General features: G+C 41.7%; 1 protein-coding gene across 2 annotated transcripts in view; it reads right to left on the bottom strand.

The window, feature by feature from the left end:
* Positions 1 to 14,815, bottom strand: part of pax5 (paired box 5) — a 59,112-nt gene that overhangs the window by 12,822 nt on the left and 31,475 nt on the right. Inside the window, exons 6-8 of one of the 2 annotated variants that reach the window (XM_078259865.1) lie at positions 14,167 to 14,324; positions 5,042 to 5,174; positions 617 to 718 (exon numbers count right to left, since the gene is read on the bottom strand). In XM_078259865.1, coding sequence (XP_078115991.1) covers positions 617 to 718; positions 5,042 to 5,174; positions 14,167 to 14,324 — 393 coding nt within the window. The remainder of the gene's footprint in view (positions 1 to 616; positions 719 to 5,041; positions 5,175 to 14,166; positions 14,325 to 14,815) is intronic. The other variant, XM_078259873.1, reaches the window with a different exon arrangement.

The raw sequence follows: 14,815 nt of genomic DNA on the forward strand, positions 1-14,815 counted from the left end.
CAACATGGTATTGAGTTTGTTTCCCTGCAGTTGTTGCTTTTGTGTTTCATCCTTTTATTTCTCTGCAGTATACTTCACACTGACCACAACCACCACTGCAAGACTGAGAGAGAGAGAGATAGAGAGAGAGAGAGAGAGAGAGAGAGAGAGAGAATGGGGTCCAGGATTGAAACACAAAAGCAGCATAGAAGGCGGACTGGAAGGGAATGAATGAATTAGTCGTGGGTCACTGGTGATTCTCATTAAAAACAAATTACTAATGTTGAGGAGGGACAGCTGTGCTACTGTGGCTGGTTTCTAATGATACACAGAGACACACAAACGACACACACACACACACACACACACACACACACACACACACACACACACACACACACACACACACATACAAATGCCACCCCCTGGGAGCACTGTCAGCCATAGTGTAGACAGACAAGAAGGAGGAACTGGCAAAGCTAAGTACACCCCCTAAAGACATACACACATCCAGTGGGAATTCAAACAGAAATTTATGTTACAGAGCTGCTGAGATGATGGGTGAAAAGAGTTACTGTAAAAGAAAGTCAAGCACGATGGCACTATTGGTACCGAGAAACAATGTGTGTGTACTCACCAGGTACCATGCCAGTGAGGGAGGGGGTGGAGTAGCTGCCCTGTCCAGTGGGAGGAACATGAGGAGGGTAGCCTGGCAGAGTGGTGCTGGCTAGGTCGCGACCTGTAATCACACACATACACACACACACACACACACACACACACACACACACACACACACACACACACACACACACACACACACACACACACAGGTATGCTGTCATCAATAACCTGCTATCAATATCATCATCAGTGTCAACATTGTTATTGTCATCATAGTTGTACCTCCTTTCTCTATTCTGTGTGTTAGTTATGCATGCTAAATTGTTCTATATTGAACCTGCCCAGAACCAATTACTTTATGGCAGCAACTAACAGTTATTTTCATTATCTTGTGTCAGCACCAAAATAAAAGTTTGACATAAGATGATTTTAATTTCTGAATTCTGATTGTGTTAAAAAGGCAACAGTGCACTGTCCTTCTTTACTGTGCTGTTTCATATTGTACATATGACCTTTTGTATTTGTAACATTTGCACAGCAAAATAACTAAAGGAAAGGAGAGAAACTTAACTGTAATATGTAAATAGTCTGCATTTATATAGCACTTTTCTAGTCTTAACGACTACTCAAAACACTTTTCCATATTACAGGCACCATTTACTCACACATTCATATGCTGGTGGCCGAAGCTGCCATACAAGGTGCCACCTGCTCATCAAATAAACATTCACACACCGATGGCACAGCATCGGGAGCAATTTGGGGTTCATCAACGACACTTCAAGGGATGGAACCACCGACCCTTTCGTTTGGTAGACGACGCTCTACCACCTGAGCCACAGCCACCCCAATATTCTCCTGATTGTGCTGATTTAAGTTCAATAATATTGACAATGGCTCTGATCCATTGCGGTGTCCCAGTAAGCCACAATAATCATAAGATATCTGAAAATACTGCAGATATTGTTCATGTTATTAGATGCACCTGTTATGCAATGAAAAAACGCAATTACAGGAAAAAAATTAAGTTGTATTTGTTATTTTTTGTTACTTTCCACTTCTTCACAGTAATTATACTAAATACTCAAAATAAAAGATCACCTTCAAAACTTGACACCTCATGCAGGATCTTTACTGAAATAATAATGCAGGAGCACATTTAGGATGTCCCTCTTTCTTTTGTTTCTTTCCTCCTTATTTTCCATCCACTGACATCCATTAATTTACCAACTCCCCCCTTCTCTTGGTATCCCCCCCCTCCTCTGTCTGTCACTTGGTGGATAGGATATATAACTGCATTAGACTACATGACAGTGTGTCGGCCCAAATCATTTCTCTATGTTTGCACGCAGTAGACATTGAGAGTGCATGGAGAGGGAGCCCTCCATTCATCATCATCATACACACGCACACACACACATGCATCGACACCCTCCGCCTCCCTCCCCCTGCACACACACATTTATCATCATCATAAACAGCTCAGATGCTAACACCATCAATCCCATTCACTTCCCCTCCACTTAACCACCACTAACTAACTGAGAAGAGGAGTAGGAGGAGCTGGAGGAGATGGGAAATAGAGAGGAGAACATATATATAGAAACTGGCTTATATCTCGACCAATTTACAAAAAAAGTATTGCAGTACAGAATTGCCAAAGATATTTTATAATTTAGAAACAGTATTGCGGACAATTTTAGTTTTCAACTGTAAAATTTCCTGTTCAGAACAGTTCTTAGTCACAGGTCAGCGATGCTAGCGGCTCTGTGAGGCTTTATTTAGGTGCTTTATGGAGCGAAATGCCAAGGTCAGTATACTAACATGCTCACGATGATAATGCTAAAACTGCTAATGTCAAGCAGGTATAATGTTCATGTTCATGTAATGATCACCCAAGTTAATACAATTATTCGTGAGGGGGAATATCCATCCAAGAGTTCGGGAGGGACATTTCATACATTTTTCACTCAAAAACAGAAATGTTAACCTCATGATGTCGCTAGAGGAAAGATCAGAGGATCACCAAAGTCATTAGGATACATACATCCTCTGGGGAGCATGAATGTCAGTACAAAACTGAGATATTTCAGTCTGGACCAAAGTAGTGAAACGACCGACCGACATTGCCATTCTTTAGAGCCATGCTGATAAGGATCCCTTACATTTCAGGGATCCTTATCAAAAACGGTTGTTTGTGTTACGTGTTAAAAAATTACTATCAGCAAATTCATTGTTGTCTTTTTTTTAAATTCTCAAATATAAAATGTGGTCACCCTATGGTTTTACTTGAAAATAAAATAAAAACCAAGGAGAACAGAAATGGGAGAAGAAATGGAGATGATAAGAAGAAAGGAAAATACAACACGTGGTTACTTATCAACAGAGGCTCATATTTCTGTCCTCTTCACTTAATATTTGCCTCTTCCCCTCCCTCCCTACTTGTGTTTCTCTCTCACACTTCCCCTCTCTACTCCAGCCTCCTCTGTCCCTCTCCACCTCCTCTCTCCTGTCTCAGTGTAGTAAAGTTTTCCTCAGTGTTTGATGCGACAGCGAGGCATTAGTGCAGACGGGCTACTCATCCGCTCAGGGTCAGTGCACAGGGCAAGGAGGAGAGGGAGGAAGAGATGGACTCTCTACAGCCCAACTTAGAGGGGGCAGACAGGGCCAGATCCTCTGAGGTGTGTGTGTGTGTGTGTGTGTTGTGTGTGTGTGTGTGTTGTGTGTGTGTGTGTTGTATGTGTTTCTGTGTGTGTTTCTGTGTGTGTTTCTGTGTCTGTGCACGCAGTGTATTTGTGCATATGTATGCCAGTTGTGTTGATGTATCTGTTCTCCACAGCTTTGCCGTAGAGGTCAACCAACAAGTACAAGTCTCCTCTGTGCTCACTTGCAGCTACATGAACACACATCCTTTGCCTCCCTTTCTCTTTGACTGTCTCTCTTTCTTACTCTTCACCACCAAAAAGCCATCAGAGCAACATGTCTATATGTCAAACCTGGAGGTAATCGAGGGTGTACAGTTTGTCCCTCTGCAGTCGAGTAGACTAGGTGAAGTCCTGGGTAAAACGAAAATGCCCTACAGATTTGGAAAGGCCTCAGAAATGAAGATTGAATGTGTAAATGTTGCTCTACAGTGTGTGTCCAGAGCATCAACCCGTCAGGGGTGAAATATTGCGTCAATGCGTCAACACACGGACGTCTGATCCCCTAGAGGAAGCTCTATTTTGAGGGAAAAGACAGGCAAGGAAATGCATGCATAATATTAATGTGTGTGTGTGTGTGTGTGTGTGTGTGTGTGTGTGTGTGTGTGTGTGTGTGTGTGTGTGTGTGAATATTAATGTGTTTTTGCATGCATAAGCAGAAATGGAAATTCTCTCTCTCTCTCTCTCTCTCTCTCTCTTGAGCAGGTAATATTCCTCAGTGGTTTCAAAGGGCAAAAAAAGAGCCCATTCCCAGATATCCCAAATTCCCAGCTCTATGATTCCTCTCATTATAGATGGGAATGTCGAAGCCTTGTCCAAGTGCTCCCAGGTCTACTCTTAATTAACCACTGCCTCTCCCAGCGCCCCTAAATGGAGTCAGAGGAAGAGACGGGGCTCTCACTTTTCCTCTAACCTTCCACCTTTCTTTTCTTCCTTTCCCCTGGGCTTCTCACCTCTCCTGAGATCCAAAGCTCTGATCTCTTTAAACAGGTTCAATCACTTAGAATCCATGTAGCTGCTGAGGTAGACTTAAAAGGCATTTGGCTTAATGTGTCTGGAATATGAATTACTGTTTTTCGTTTATGTAATACTAAGCACAGACCTATAGGCAATTGATTTGATGATTTACTTACTTGCTTACTTACTTGAAGTCATTTTCTCTTGCATTTAGTAATATGCAATTAGGTTATCACATAGCCAGAGCAACAAAAAAAAACCATCATATAAATAAATAGATAAAATATTGTTTTCCTAAATTTCTTTAGATCTAAATCTAAGTTTAAGCCTCATTGAGGAGGCTTGCGGTTTCATGTTCTCACCCAGTATCTGACTTCTTTTCACAATTAGTAATTTGCTAAATGAAGCTTATTGTATTGTTGGATTCATTGTAGGTTTTATGGTAATATACTAAAATGATGAAAAAAATATTTTGACTTTTTGGGTCTCTTTGTGACTGTGCCTCACAAATAAATAAAAAAAGGCTTAGAATGCACACTAGGCAATTAGCTTTAGTCACAAAGCAGTGTATGCACATTCAGGTTTGTTGCCAAAAAGGCAAAACAATATAAAGAAAAAGGCATGTGCACACTGGAAGTCCAGTTACATCAACTTAGCTGATAATGAAATGTAGGAACGTTTTAAATCTTTTTAGTGTATGCCTTTTTTCTTGATACAATTCTATTTCGTTTTTATTCAGGTAATAAAAAGTATTTTCAGTTATTAGTTGGATGTCTTACCTGGAACGAGTGAATAGGACTGTGGACCTGACATGCTGGCTCCTAACTCCGCTCCTGTTCCAGGATTGGCCAAACTGTTCTTCATCTCGTCCAGTCCACCAGCTAGTGAGGCCATGGCTGAATAATCTGACGTCTGAGTAGAGACAGGAAGTGGAGAAAGAATAGAACAGAAGAAAAAGAACATTACATTTTCAGAATATACTGTAGTACTAGTACTGGATCTTGCTCACAGCTGTGATCAATCTGTTTGTTATATCCTGCTATATTTCCAACATGCTGCCCCTTTCTCATAGCAAAGAAGCTTTAGTATGAGAAAACACACACACACACACACACACACACACACACACACACACACACACACACACCTACAGTTGAGTTTATTGATCTGTTTACAAAGACGCATTTACTATACAACCATGTCCAACAGTCTATAACCACAGGATCAGCTTGTTCTTTCTCCTCATCGCTCACTTTCTCTCTCTCTCGCTCTCACACACACACACACACACACACACACACACACACACACACACACACACACACACACACACACACACACACACACACACACATCATACACATCAACACATTATATACACACACAGTGGCATTACACAGACCATGGCTAGCACTAAGCCTTTTGTCTCCCCAGATACCAACAACAATAAGAACTGTGATCATCTCAACACACGTGCGAGCGGTCTCCCAGTGCAGTGAACACACGCACGCACACACACACACACAGACACACACACACACACACACACACACACACACACACACACACACACACACACACACACACACACACACACACACATCTTGTTGTTCTTGTTGTTGTATGTTTTTTATTGTCTTTGCAAGCTCTCAGTAACTTACATGTAATGCATGTTTGGTTTGTCATTTAGAGGAGGTGACCCTGATGAAATGATTTACAATTATAACTGCTTCATACAAATTATTCCTTATATAAATGGTGACCTTTGGGTTAACCAAGATCATGCAGACAGAATTTTGCTAGCAGCATCTATAACAACCTGGTTAAGCATTCTCTCTCACTCTCCCAAAATGCAGACAGATAGCTAGATAATGAAAACTGTCCGCTCACCTGTGTCTGAACCGCACACCAAGCCATGACCCATCCATCTTCATCTCTCTGCCGGATCTGTGTGTTTGTGTGTGTGTGTGTGTGTGTGTGTGTGTGTGTGTGTGTGTGTGTGTATGTGGTGATTTAGAGTGATGGTATTGACACTGATGACCAACTATATATAGATTAACCACCAATTCTCAGGACCACTACGCTCATGATGGGCAAATGATCTGCCTGCTGAATGTGTGGTGTGTGTGTGTGTGTGTGTGTGTGTGTGTGTGTGTTTTGTATATTTGTGCAAATAGAGGTGAAAGCTGTTAAATGCAAAACGTAAGCAATTTAATTACCTCAATTTGTTGAATGTAGTAACAAAGAGGCAAAAAGAACACACAAAAAGCTTTGATTGGTAGACTGTGCAAGACTTTTTGAGCTTGGTATTCTTCAGACAGCACCAAGGCCTTCATACTAACCTGTTTCTAGAAACAGGTTAGGGAAAATGAGGCAATGACATCATAACTACAGTCACAGCCAAACAGCTGTTAATACAAAAGTGTGACGGCCACGTGTAAAGTGTAACTCACTTTGCTCAATCGAATTGTTGGGTTCAATTAGCTTAAAGATTTGTAGTTAGTCACAATGTACCAGGTCGCTTTTCTCTAATTAAGTGTTCACAAAATAAATGTGATGTACTTCTGCAATGGCTACAACCTACTTTGTGAACAAACTGAGCAGATAAAACGTCTTACTTTTCTGCATGAAATATGTGAAGTGTGTGTGTGTGTGTGTGTGTGTGTGTGTGTGTGTGTGTGTGTGTGTGTGTGTGTGTGTGTGTGTGTGTGAGTGTATGTGCGTGTGTGTGTACACTAATGACAGCAATCAGAATTTCCTTTAGGTGATGAGGTGAGAGTTTTGCACTGACCCTTTTAATACCTCTGCATCTCTGTGTGTGTGTGTGTGTGTGTGTGTGTGTGTGTGTGTGTGTGTGTGTGTGTGTGTGGAGCTGTAAGTGTAGGCGTGTGTTTGTGCTCACTGACCTCTTAAACAACCCTGTGCTCGTCAACACACAACACAACCACTGGACTGTGACCTGCCAAATAAGAGCTTACTCAGTACACTACACACACATCTCTCTCGCTCTCTCTCTCTCTCTTTCTCTTTTCCCCCTCTTTACACTTCAGACACATTTTTAAGCCGTCTTTTCTCTCTTTACACCCCCCCACACACACACACACACACACACACACACACACACACACACACACACACACACATCACACCTGTAGTTTTTTTTTCACCCAATCATACATGCTATCCCTGCACCCCCTCCTCCTTCTCTTGGCCGCTCTCTGTCTTATTATAATGGTGTCTAATGTGTCCATGTATCCATGTAGATGGGGGCCAGGCAGCAGCAGCAGCACAGAAGAAGGGGTCTGCCGTGGTAATTGGCCATGATGAAGTTTGGCCAGTGGGGTGACAGGCCCACTAAGGAAGATGGATCATTCTCATTCTGCCCCGTAAATGTTGTCAATTCCACCGCTCATACAGCGCCATCAGCCCTCATCAAAGAGGAGGGACACAGCTGCGGAGGGGCTGGGGTTTGAGGAGTGGTGGGAGTAAAGGTGGGGGAGTTGTACAGGGCAGGATCGAGGGTTACAAGAAAAGACGGCAGGGGGTGCTGGACCTGGGGCAGGACGTCACAGGCAGAAAGAAGGATGAGAAGAGGTAGTTGGGAAAGAGATGACAGAGAGAAATGGATGCATGTAAGACATGAGGAAATGAGGAAAGATGGGAACTGTTAAATAAAATAATGGAAAAGAGAAACTAATGTGGAAAGAAACAAAGAAAGCATGATTCTTTTGGGAAACTCTGAAAGGAAAAGACCATGTTTGGACCAACATTAGCTCTGTGTGAAAGAAATGCAGCTGCCTTATTCATTTTAATGACACCAACAAAAAATGCAGCAGTATAAAAGTTTAACCTTGCTAAACTTTTTTTCTGCAACGCAATGCAACATCATGTTGTTTGATATCTGTTCTACATAAAGAATTCTCAAACTACTGTATGGTTCTCTCTCTAGTGAGCTGTGAGGGGATTTTCAAAATAAAATAAATAAAAAAGTGATGCTAATTTCAGTAACTTAAAGCTACATTGTGTAAGAATCTCTCCCATCTAGCGGTGAAATTGTATATGACAACCAACTGACTATTACTTTCTAGCCCCTCCCATTCCGATCGCATTTTAAGTCATACGATGGCCGAACCCGAAATTAGCTCTTAGTATCTCCATCGTTTACACGCAACTGTTCTAGCCACTCCAATATTAACTTTGGTCTTGTCGTGTTTGCGTTTCAATTCTCTTTTTCGCTTCCCTGGTGAGTAATCTCCCCCTGGCATTCGTCACGGTGTGGGGTGCCACTGAGTGGGGTGCCACTGAGTGTAAAAGGGCGAAAGGCAGAGGTTTGTCCCTCTTTGGCTAATGTATTTTAAAGATCGAGGCGCAACATGCCGGCCGTCATTCGAGCGACTCGCCCATATGTATTCTGAATGATTCTAAATGGCAGATTCTACGCTTACAAGAATGCATTGATTAGTTGGTGGAAGTAATTAGACATTAATGAGCACATATTTGTGAAAGAACAAAGGGTTTTTTGCTAAGAATCAACTCAAAAAATTACACAATGTAGGTTTAAGTAGATATAAAAACGGTATCAAAATATTACAAAATTTTGGAATGAAAATACTAAAACTATGAGATCACTGAAATGTAATTTAAAATTAAGTAAGTTTTGCCTTTCTCTTAATATTTTTGCTTCGACATTAGCCTACTCAGGAGGAGAATATTTCAAGCAGCCCTGATGAAACTGAAATGGATGACAGAGAACCAAGCGCAAGTGCTAGTGGGTACTTAAGCTGCACCAGTAAGGTCTCCACAGCCCCTGCTAGCAGCAAAACAGTAAGGAGATATGACTCATGTTACCTCACATTTGGATTCAGTAGGAGTGGGCTGCAGTGTGTGGTATGTCTACAGCTAGACAAGACTACTACTATTAAGCCAATTTGCTTATTGTGCTGAGTTGCATGGAAAAGTTTAAGTGCCAATTCTAGTGCTATCTGTTTGTACAGCGTGGATGTGGCTAACACCAGTCAACAATAAATGGGGTGACACCTGCGAGCTAGTTCAGGCAGCCAACTCGAGCTGCACTGCGTACTACCGTATCATGTACCAAACACACACCCTCAATTTGGCGGTCTATTTAGGCTGCACAATTTCCCCATCTCTGCCTTGTCAATGGTGCTGCTGGCCTGCACCTGTATCGCTGCCCGCTGTTAACCCCACCACCACCCAAGCATCCACCTGCAGGCTCCAGGCAGGGGGAAGCTACTTTATCATCACTCCCCAATATCTCATGTAAACCCATACTGTGGGGAGGGATGAGGTTGGAGTCTGGCCGCCCAACACAGTGTTCTGCTGTTATAATAAACATTTCAAACGTGAGTTGTCTGACTGAAATAATCTTCTTTTTAGGAATAAACTAGCCTCCTGCATGAACTGTCTGTTGCTAAATAGGGTAGGCCTACGCTACTGTATTTTAATGTCGGCCATAATGGTGGTACGTAGGGAGCCTAATATTTTCTGGGGTGGTACGCAATGCAAAAAGTTTGAAAACTACTGGCAGGCTTAAAGGCCAGGAATAGATGATGATGTAAGTAGCAGATTTGTATTGCATGCTCTATAGCCTAAAATCCATTCACAAAATACAACAGGATATTTGTTTTAACTACTAAAAACTGTGTTGAACAAGGTATGCTAGCCGATGTTTTGTTCCAAGATTTACAATACAGAAATACATGTCTCCTATTGGCTTATTATTGCAGTCTGCTTTATTATATTGCCTTTCAGTCTCTCTCTGTTCCCATTTATAAGAATGTCTCTATTAACAAAAAGGTGCTAAGTTAACAAGTTACATCCTAATAATGGAAAATTACTACATATCTGAATAGTCCTTCAACATTACAGTATGTGGCTGCCTACTACGTTTGTTTCCTCTCACTCCCTGACTTACACACAGCAGGTTGGTCTACTCACTCAGATCTGGGAAGGTAATGGTTTGGTCCAAATTTCACATCAATAACAGATGAGCCATAATCGGCCTTCTGACACACAACACACACACACACACACACACACACACACACACACACACACACACACACACACACACACACACACACACACACACACACACTGGCTCTGTTGTTGGCTTGCACCATTTGCATAATAGTATTTCACTTTTTCTCCATTCCCCAAATAGCTCCCGATTTCTCCATCTCTCTCTCTCTCTTTCCCTCTCTCTCTCTCTCCCCACATTGTCTTGTGTACTCCTGATGGAAAAAGGCTTGACTATAAACAAATACAATTCCCTCAGAGGCCCACAAACTGAGACAGGGATTGTGGGGAAGGAATTAATCTGCGCTCAAACTGAGCGTGGCAGCAGTGGGGAGGATATTAATTTCCAGGCGAGCCAGATAGACCTCAACTCTGGGCATAGGATGTAAAAGTTCATACATTTTGAATGACAAATTGGGCTAACATTTGTAATTTATGAATGATTTATTGATTTTAATTTTGAAATTTAATATTATTGTATTGGTGGCTAATGCCTATTCTGTACAGAGTAATGATTACATACCAATGACAAAGAACAGAAAGGATAAGGCTGGTGATATTCTCTGTTTTCTCTTATTTTAACGATGTCATGAAAGTGAAAACAACAATGAATTGATCATACTAACAACTATTGTCTGTAATGCCAAAGTCTGACAGAACGCAAAGCAAATTTTAAAGGCGTATTGTATACAAAGTCAATGGAAAGATGCAAATGGGAAGGATTAGACCGAACTTCTCAGTGCCATGGTGCTCCATTGTTGTTCAAAAAATATTAAAACACAACAATAAGACACAACGTTACACTGGGTGACATGTTGCAGTGAACATGTATTTTGAGTAAATCCTACATACATCGTCCTGCTATCGGGAATACTTACTAGAGTACAAAATGTGTATTCATCTGGGGATAAAAATAGTCCCCAACAGATTATTTGATGATAATGATTTATTTACTCCTAGTGTGCATTATGAGTCTGTCAGCCTCTTTTGACCAGTTTAACTATTTCCATCCTTCAGAAAAGATCACCTATGACCTCTGCTTCGTTTTAAGCTTTTTTGATGGAGGAATGACAAGGACTTTTTTTTTCTTCTCTATCCCAGTGTAGGCAGACTGGTTGGTGTTGGGGTGGGCATTTGGACCCGGGGCAGCGTGGATGGGTGGGGGCTCCATCAGCCCTGCTGATTTATCAACTGGGTAATAAGAAGTGATTGAAGGGAAATTCAAATGAACTCTCTCTGACAGGCACACATGCAGACACACACATACGAGCATGCACACACAAATTAATAGTGGGGCTTAATAGACTACAGGGAGAGGGGGAACAAGAGCAGGAGAGGGAGATGAGATAAAAGGATGGCTTGTTAGGGAGAAAAGATAAAGAAAAGGTCTGAGACAAATAGGATAGAAGAGTAACTACTGGTGACGGAATCTTAATTTTTGAAACGATTCCAAGTAGGAATCGGTTCTCGATGCCCAACCCTACTGGTGACAGATAAAATAAGATTTGCTTATGAGGAACGTGAGCAATTTTACTTTTTATCTATTTAAGTGGGATGAAGAAATAATGAATGAGGCTTGTGTTTCAGTGCAAGAAAGCTAAAAGATAATGATAAGGTTGAAATAACCTCTGAAATTACAATATATTAGTATACCATTATAATATAGTGTTGGTACCTGAAACTTGCACCTCTGTGTCTTTCTTACTTGCTTGCCCTCAGTTTCTCAGTTTCTTTTCTTGTCAGTTTCTATTATATTCACAAATACACACTAACTCACACTCAACAACCCCACTATCAACAGCAGGGCCAAGTATATATCAGGCATCTTTTAGGAATGTCAGTCACAAGAATGTCAGTCAAAACACAGTGTAACCCTCCTTAACCATAACCCCACCAGCACCACCTCAAACACACACACACACACACACACACACACACACACACACACACACACACACACACACACACACACACACACACACACACACACACACACACACACACTCCTCAGCCCACATACTAAAGAGGCTGAGCTGTGGCTGTCAGTGTTAAGGGTATGACTGTCAATCATTCCCTCTGGGAAATGCAGGCTAGTAAAAAGTGGGGGTGGTTGACCAGACAGGATGAGAGAAGGAGTGGAGTTAGAGGGACAGATAGCAATGTAGATTTGTGTGTGTGTGTGAGAAAGAGAGTGTATGTGTGTGCACCTCTTTGTAATCACAATGCAGCATCCTAAAGCCAGTTTGACCCCAGGGTGACCCGCAGTTTAAAGCTCCTATGCGCCCCTATGCCCGACCCCCAGTGGCTTGACCGAGCTCAAAGAGGACACTGATCTATGAATCATGGGTATTATAGTCTTGAGTCATAGTCTATAGAGGTACTAGAGCCAATTCCTGTCGACCTCTCGCCCTGCGCCACTCCAGTCCCCATGTCGGTCAGAGGGAAGTGAATGGGCTAAAAAGCCAAACTCTGCCCTAGAGGTCTAAGGCTGTAGCCTATATGTAACTCCATACACTACTACTCCTCTAGTGTGTTTGTTCTCTTGCCCTTGACATTGACTGAAAAAATAAACCTGAAGTAGCGATGTCTTTAAGTTGTGGAAACAAGTGTCATTTTGAGACACAAAATATTTCCTTAATACGGTATTGACCGGAGGGCTGCAGACTAGAGGACATCTAGGAAAAGGCAGAGAGAATACAAATGCTAGCTTGTTGTCATTTTTGTCATTCAGTGCACTACTTACATCTGTCTATTCCACTCAGATTTATATTAACTAAACTGCTTAGAAAGGGTGGGAGGTCAATTTAGATGCAACATTAAGATACACTTTTTTTCCCATCTGTTTTTCTCACATGCAAGCAACACACACATATGCAGCACATTCCCAAGATGCATCTGAATGCGGACAGCTCCTTTGCCGTCCCAGAGCAGCAGGAAGTGAGGCCATAATGAGAGCCCGGTCAATATGCTCATTAACCCCTGCAGTGTATCTGGATTATAGGAACATCAATAGGCCTGACTGGGTCTCTGTTGCAACCATCACAATGTCTATCAGACTGACAGAGAAACACGGCTTGATGCTGACATTTTTAGATCACTCAGTGAAAAAAAGAACCAGAAAAAACATCCATTAGAATGAATGCAATGATTCTGCATTGTTTCGGCGATATAATTAAGAATATTTAAATTTAATTTTCACTATGCAATCTGACTAATTTCTTCCGGATTGACATTCCATGGCAAGGCAGAGCATGCAGGACAGGCCGTTAGCTTAAAGCAGAGACAAGCATTTCATCTAGCACCAAACACTACAGTTTGTCAAGATTTGTTATGTATCTGTTGGTATATGTAAGTTCTCTAAATTAAGTTGCTTTTCCTATAACATTGGTGTTTGTATAAAAAACACTATATATACAAACATAAACAATATATGTGTACATGTGTACCAAATGTACAGGTACACTATAAAATTAGATTTGATTCATTTGGAAAACATTTTTGTCCAAAGTGACCTAGGAGTAATGCATTCAAACTCGATAGGAACAAACCTTGGATAGAATAATATCACTAAGAAAACTATTAGCAAAGTTAGCTATGCAAGCATGTGACATTGTCTGCTTCATGTATCAAACCCAAAATAGGGGGTTTGGGATGGGGAAGCAAAACTGAATGGATGCACAGCTAAAAAAGCATCCCAGATGGTGCTGTGGCAATCCTCACAAGAAAAAGAAATGAGTGTCCCTTAAGTTGGTACTGTGTGTGGTGTTGTCTTGTTCATCATTTTCAGTTTTTTTAGTCATACTTTTTATTAGAGCACTTGACCCTCAACCTGTTCCCAACCTCAGCCTCCAGAGTCAGGGCTTACATAGAGGTCAGAGCTGGATTGGATTGGAGAGGGTCTGTCAAACAGGCGGTCCAATACCTCGATCTGCTGCGGTGAGAACAGCTCCCCTCTCATCTGCTTCCTGAGGAAGTCCCGCCCACTGTGGCCATGCCCGTTGGCCAGAGGTGACTCCTGCAGACCTACACGAGAAGGACAGGAGAAAAGAGTGAGGTTAGAGTAGTTGTAAATGGAAGACATTTAATGGAGGAAGAAGATAGTTAAAGGAGAAAGAGAAGAGGTTTAGAGAGAGGGTTTTGAGTCTGGTTTGTATAACAGAGGAAGAAACCAGACAGGCGATGATAGAGGAATAAAGGGAAGCTTGGGTTGATAAAATAAATCACTGAGGCAGATTTGAAGAGAGAAGTTTGCGCAAAGTATGGACTCAAATGAATCCCAGTGAGCCGATTTAGGACTGAGTGACTTCAGAGATTGTGGAGACTCTGAGAAAATGCTATACAAATGCAATCCATTACCAAGCAAACGCTGTCTCTCATTCTTGATCTCTCAAAAGTACACTCTCGCTTCTCACATATACACACTTCTCCCTCTTGTCGTATCTCCCATACACACACACACAGACACACAAATATATATTGCTGTGGTATCAGTATTAGACTGTGTGCTCTCGTAT

The sequence above is a fragment of the Sander vitreus genome, chromosome 2, assembly GCF_031162955.1.
Source record: "Sander vitreus isolate 19-12246 chromosome 2, sanVit1, whole genome shotgun sequence".
NCBI classification, from domain to species: Eukaryota; Metazoa; Chordata; class Actinopteri; order Perciformes; family Percidae; genus Sander; species Sander vitreus.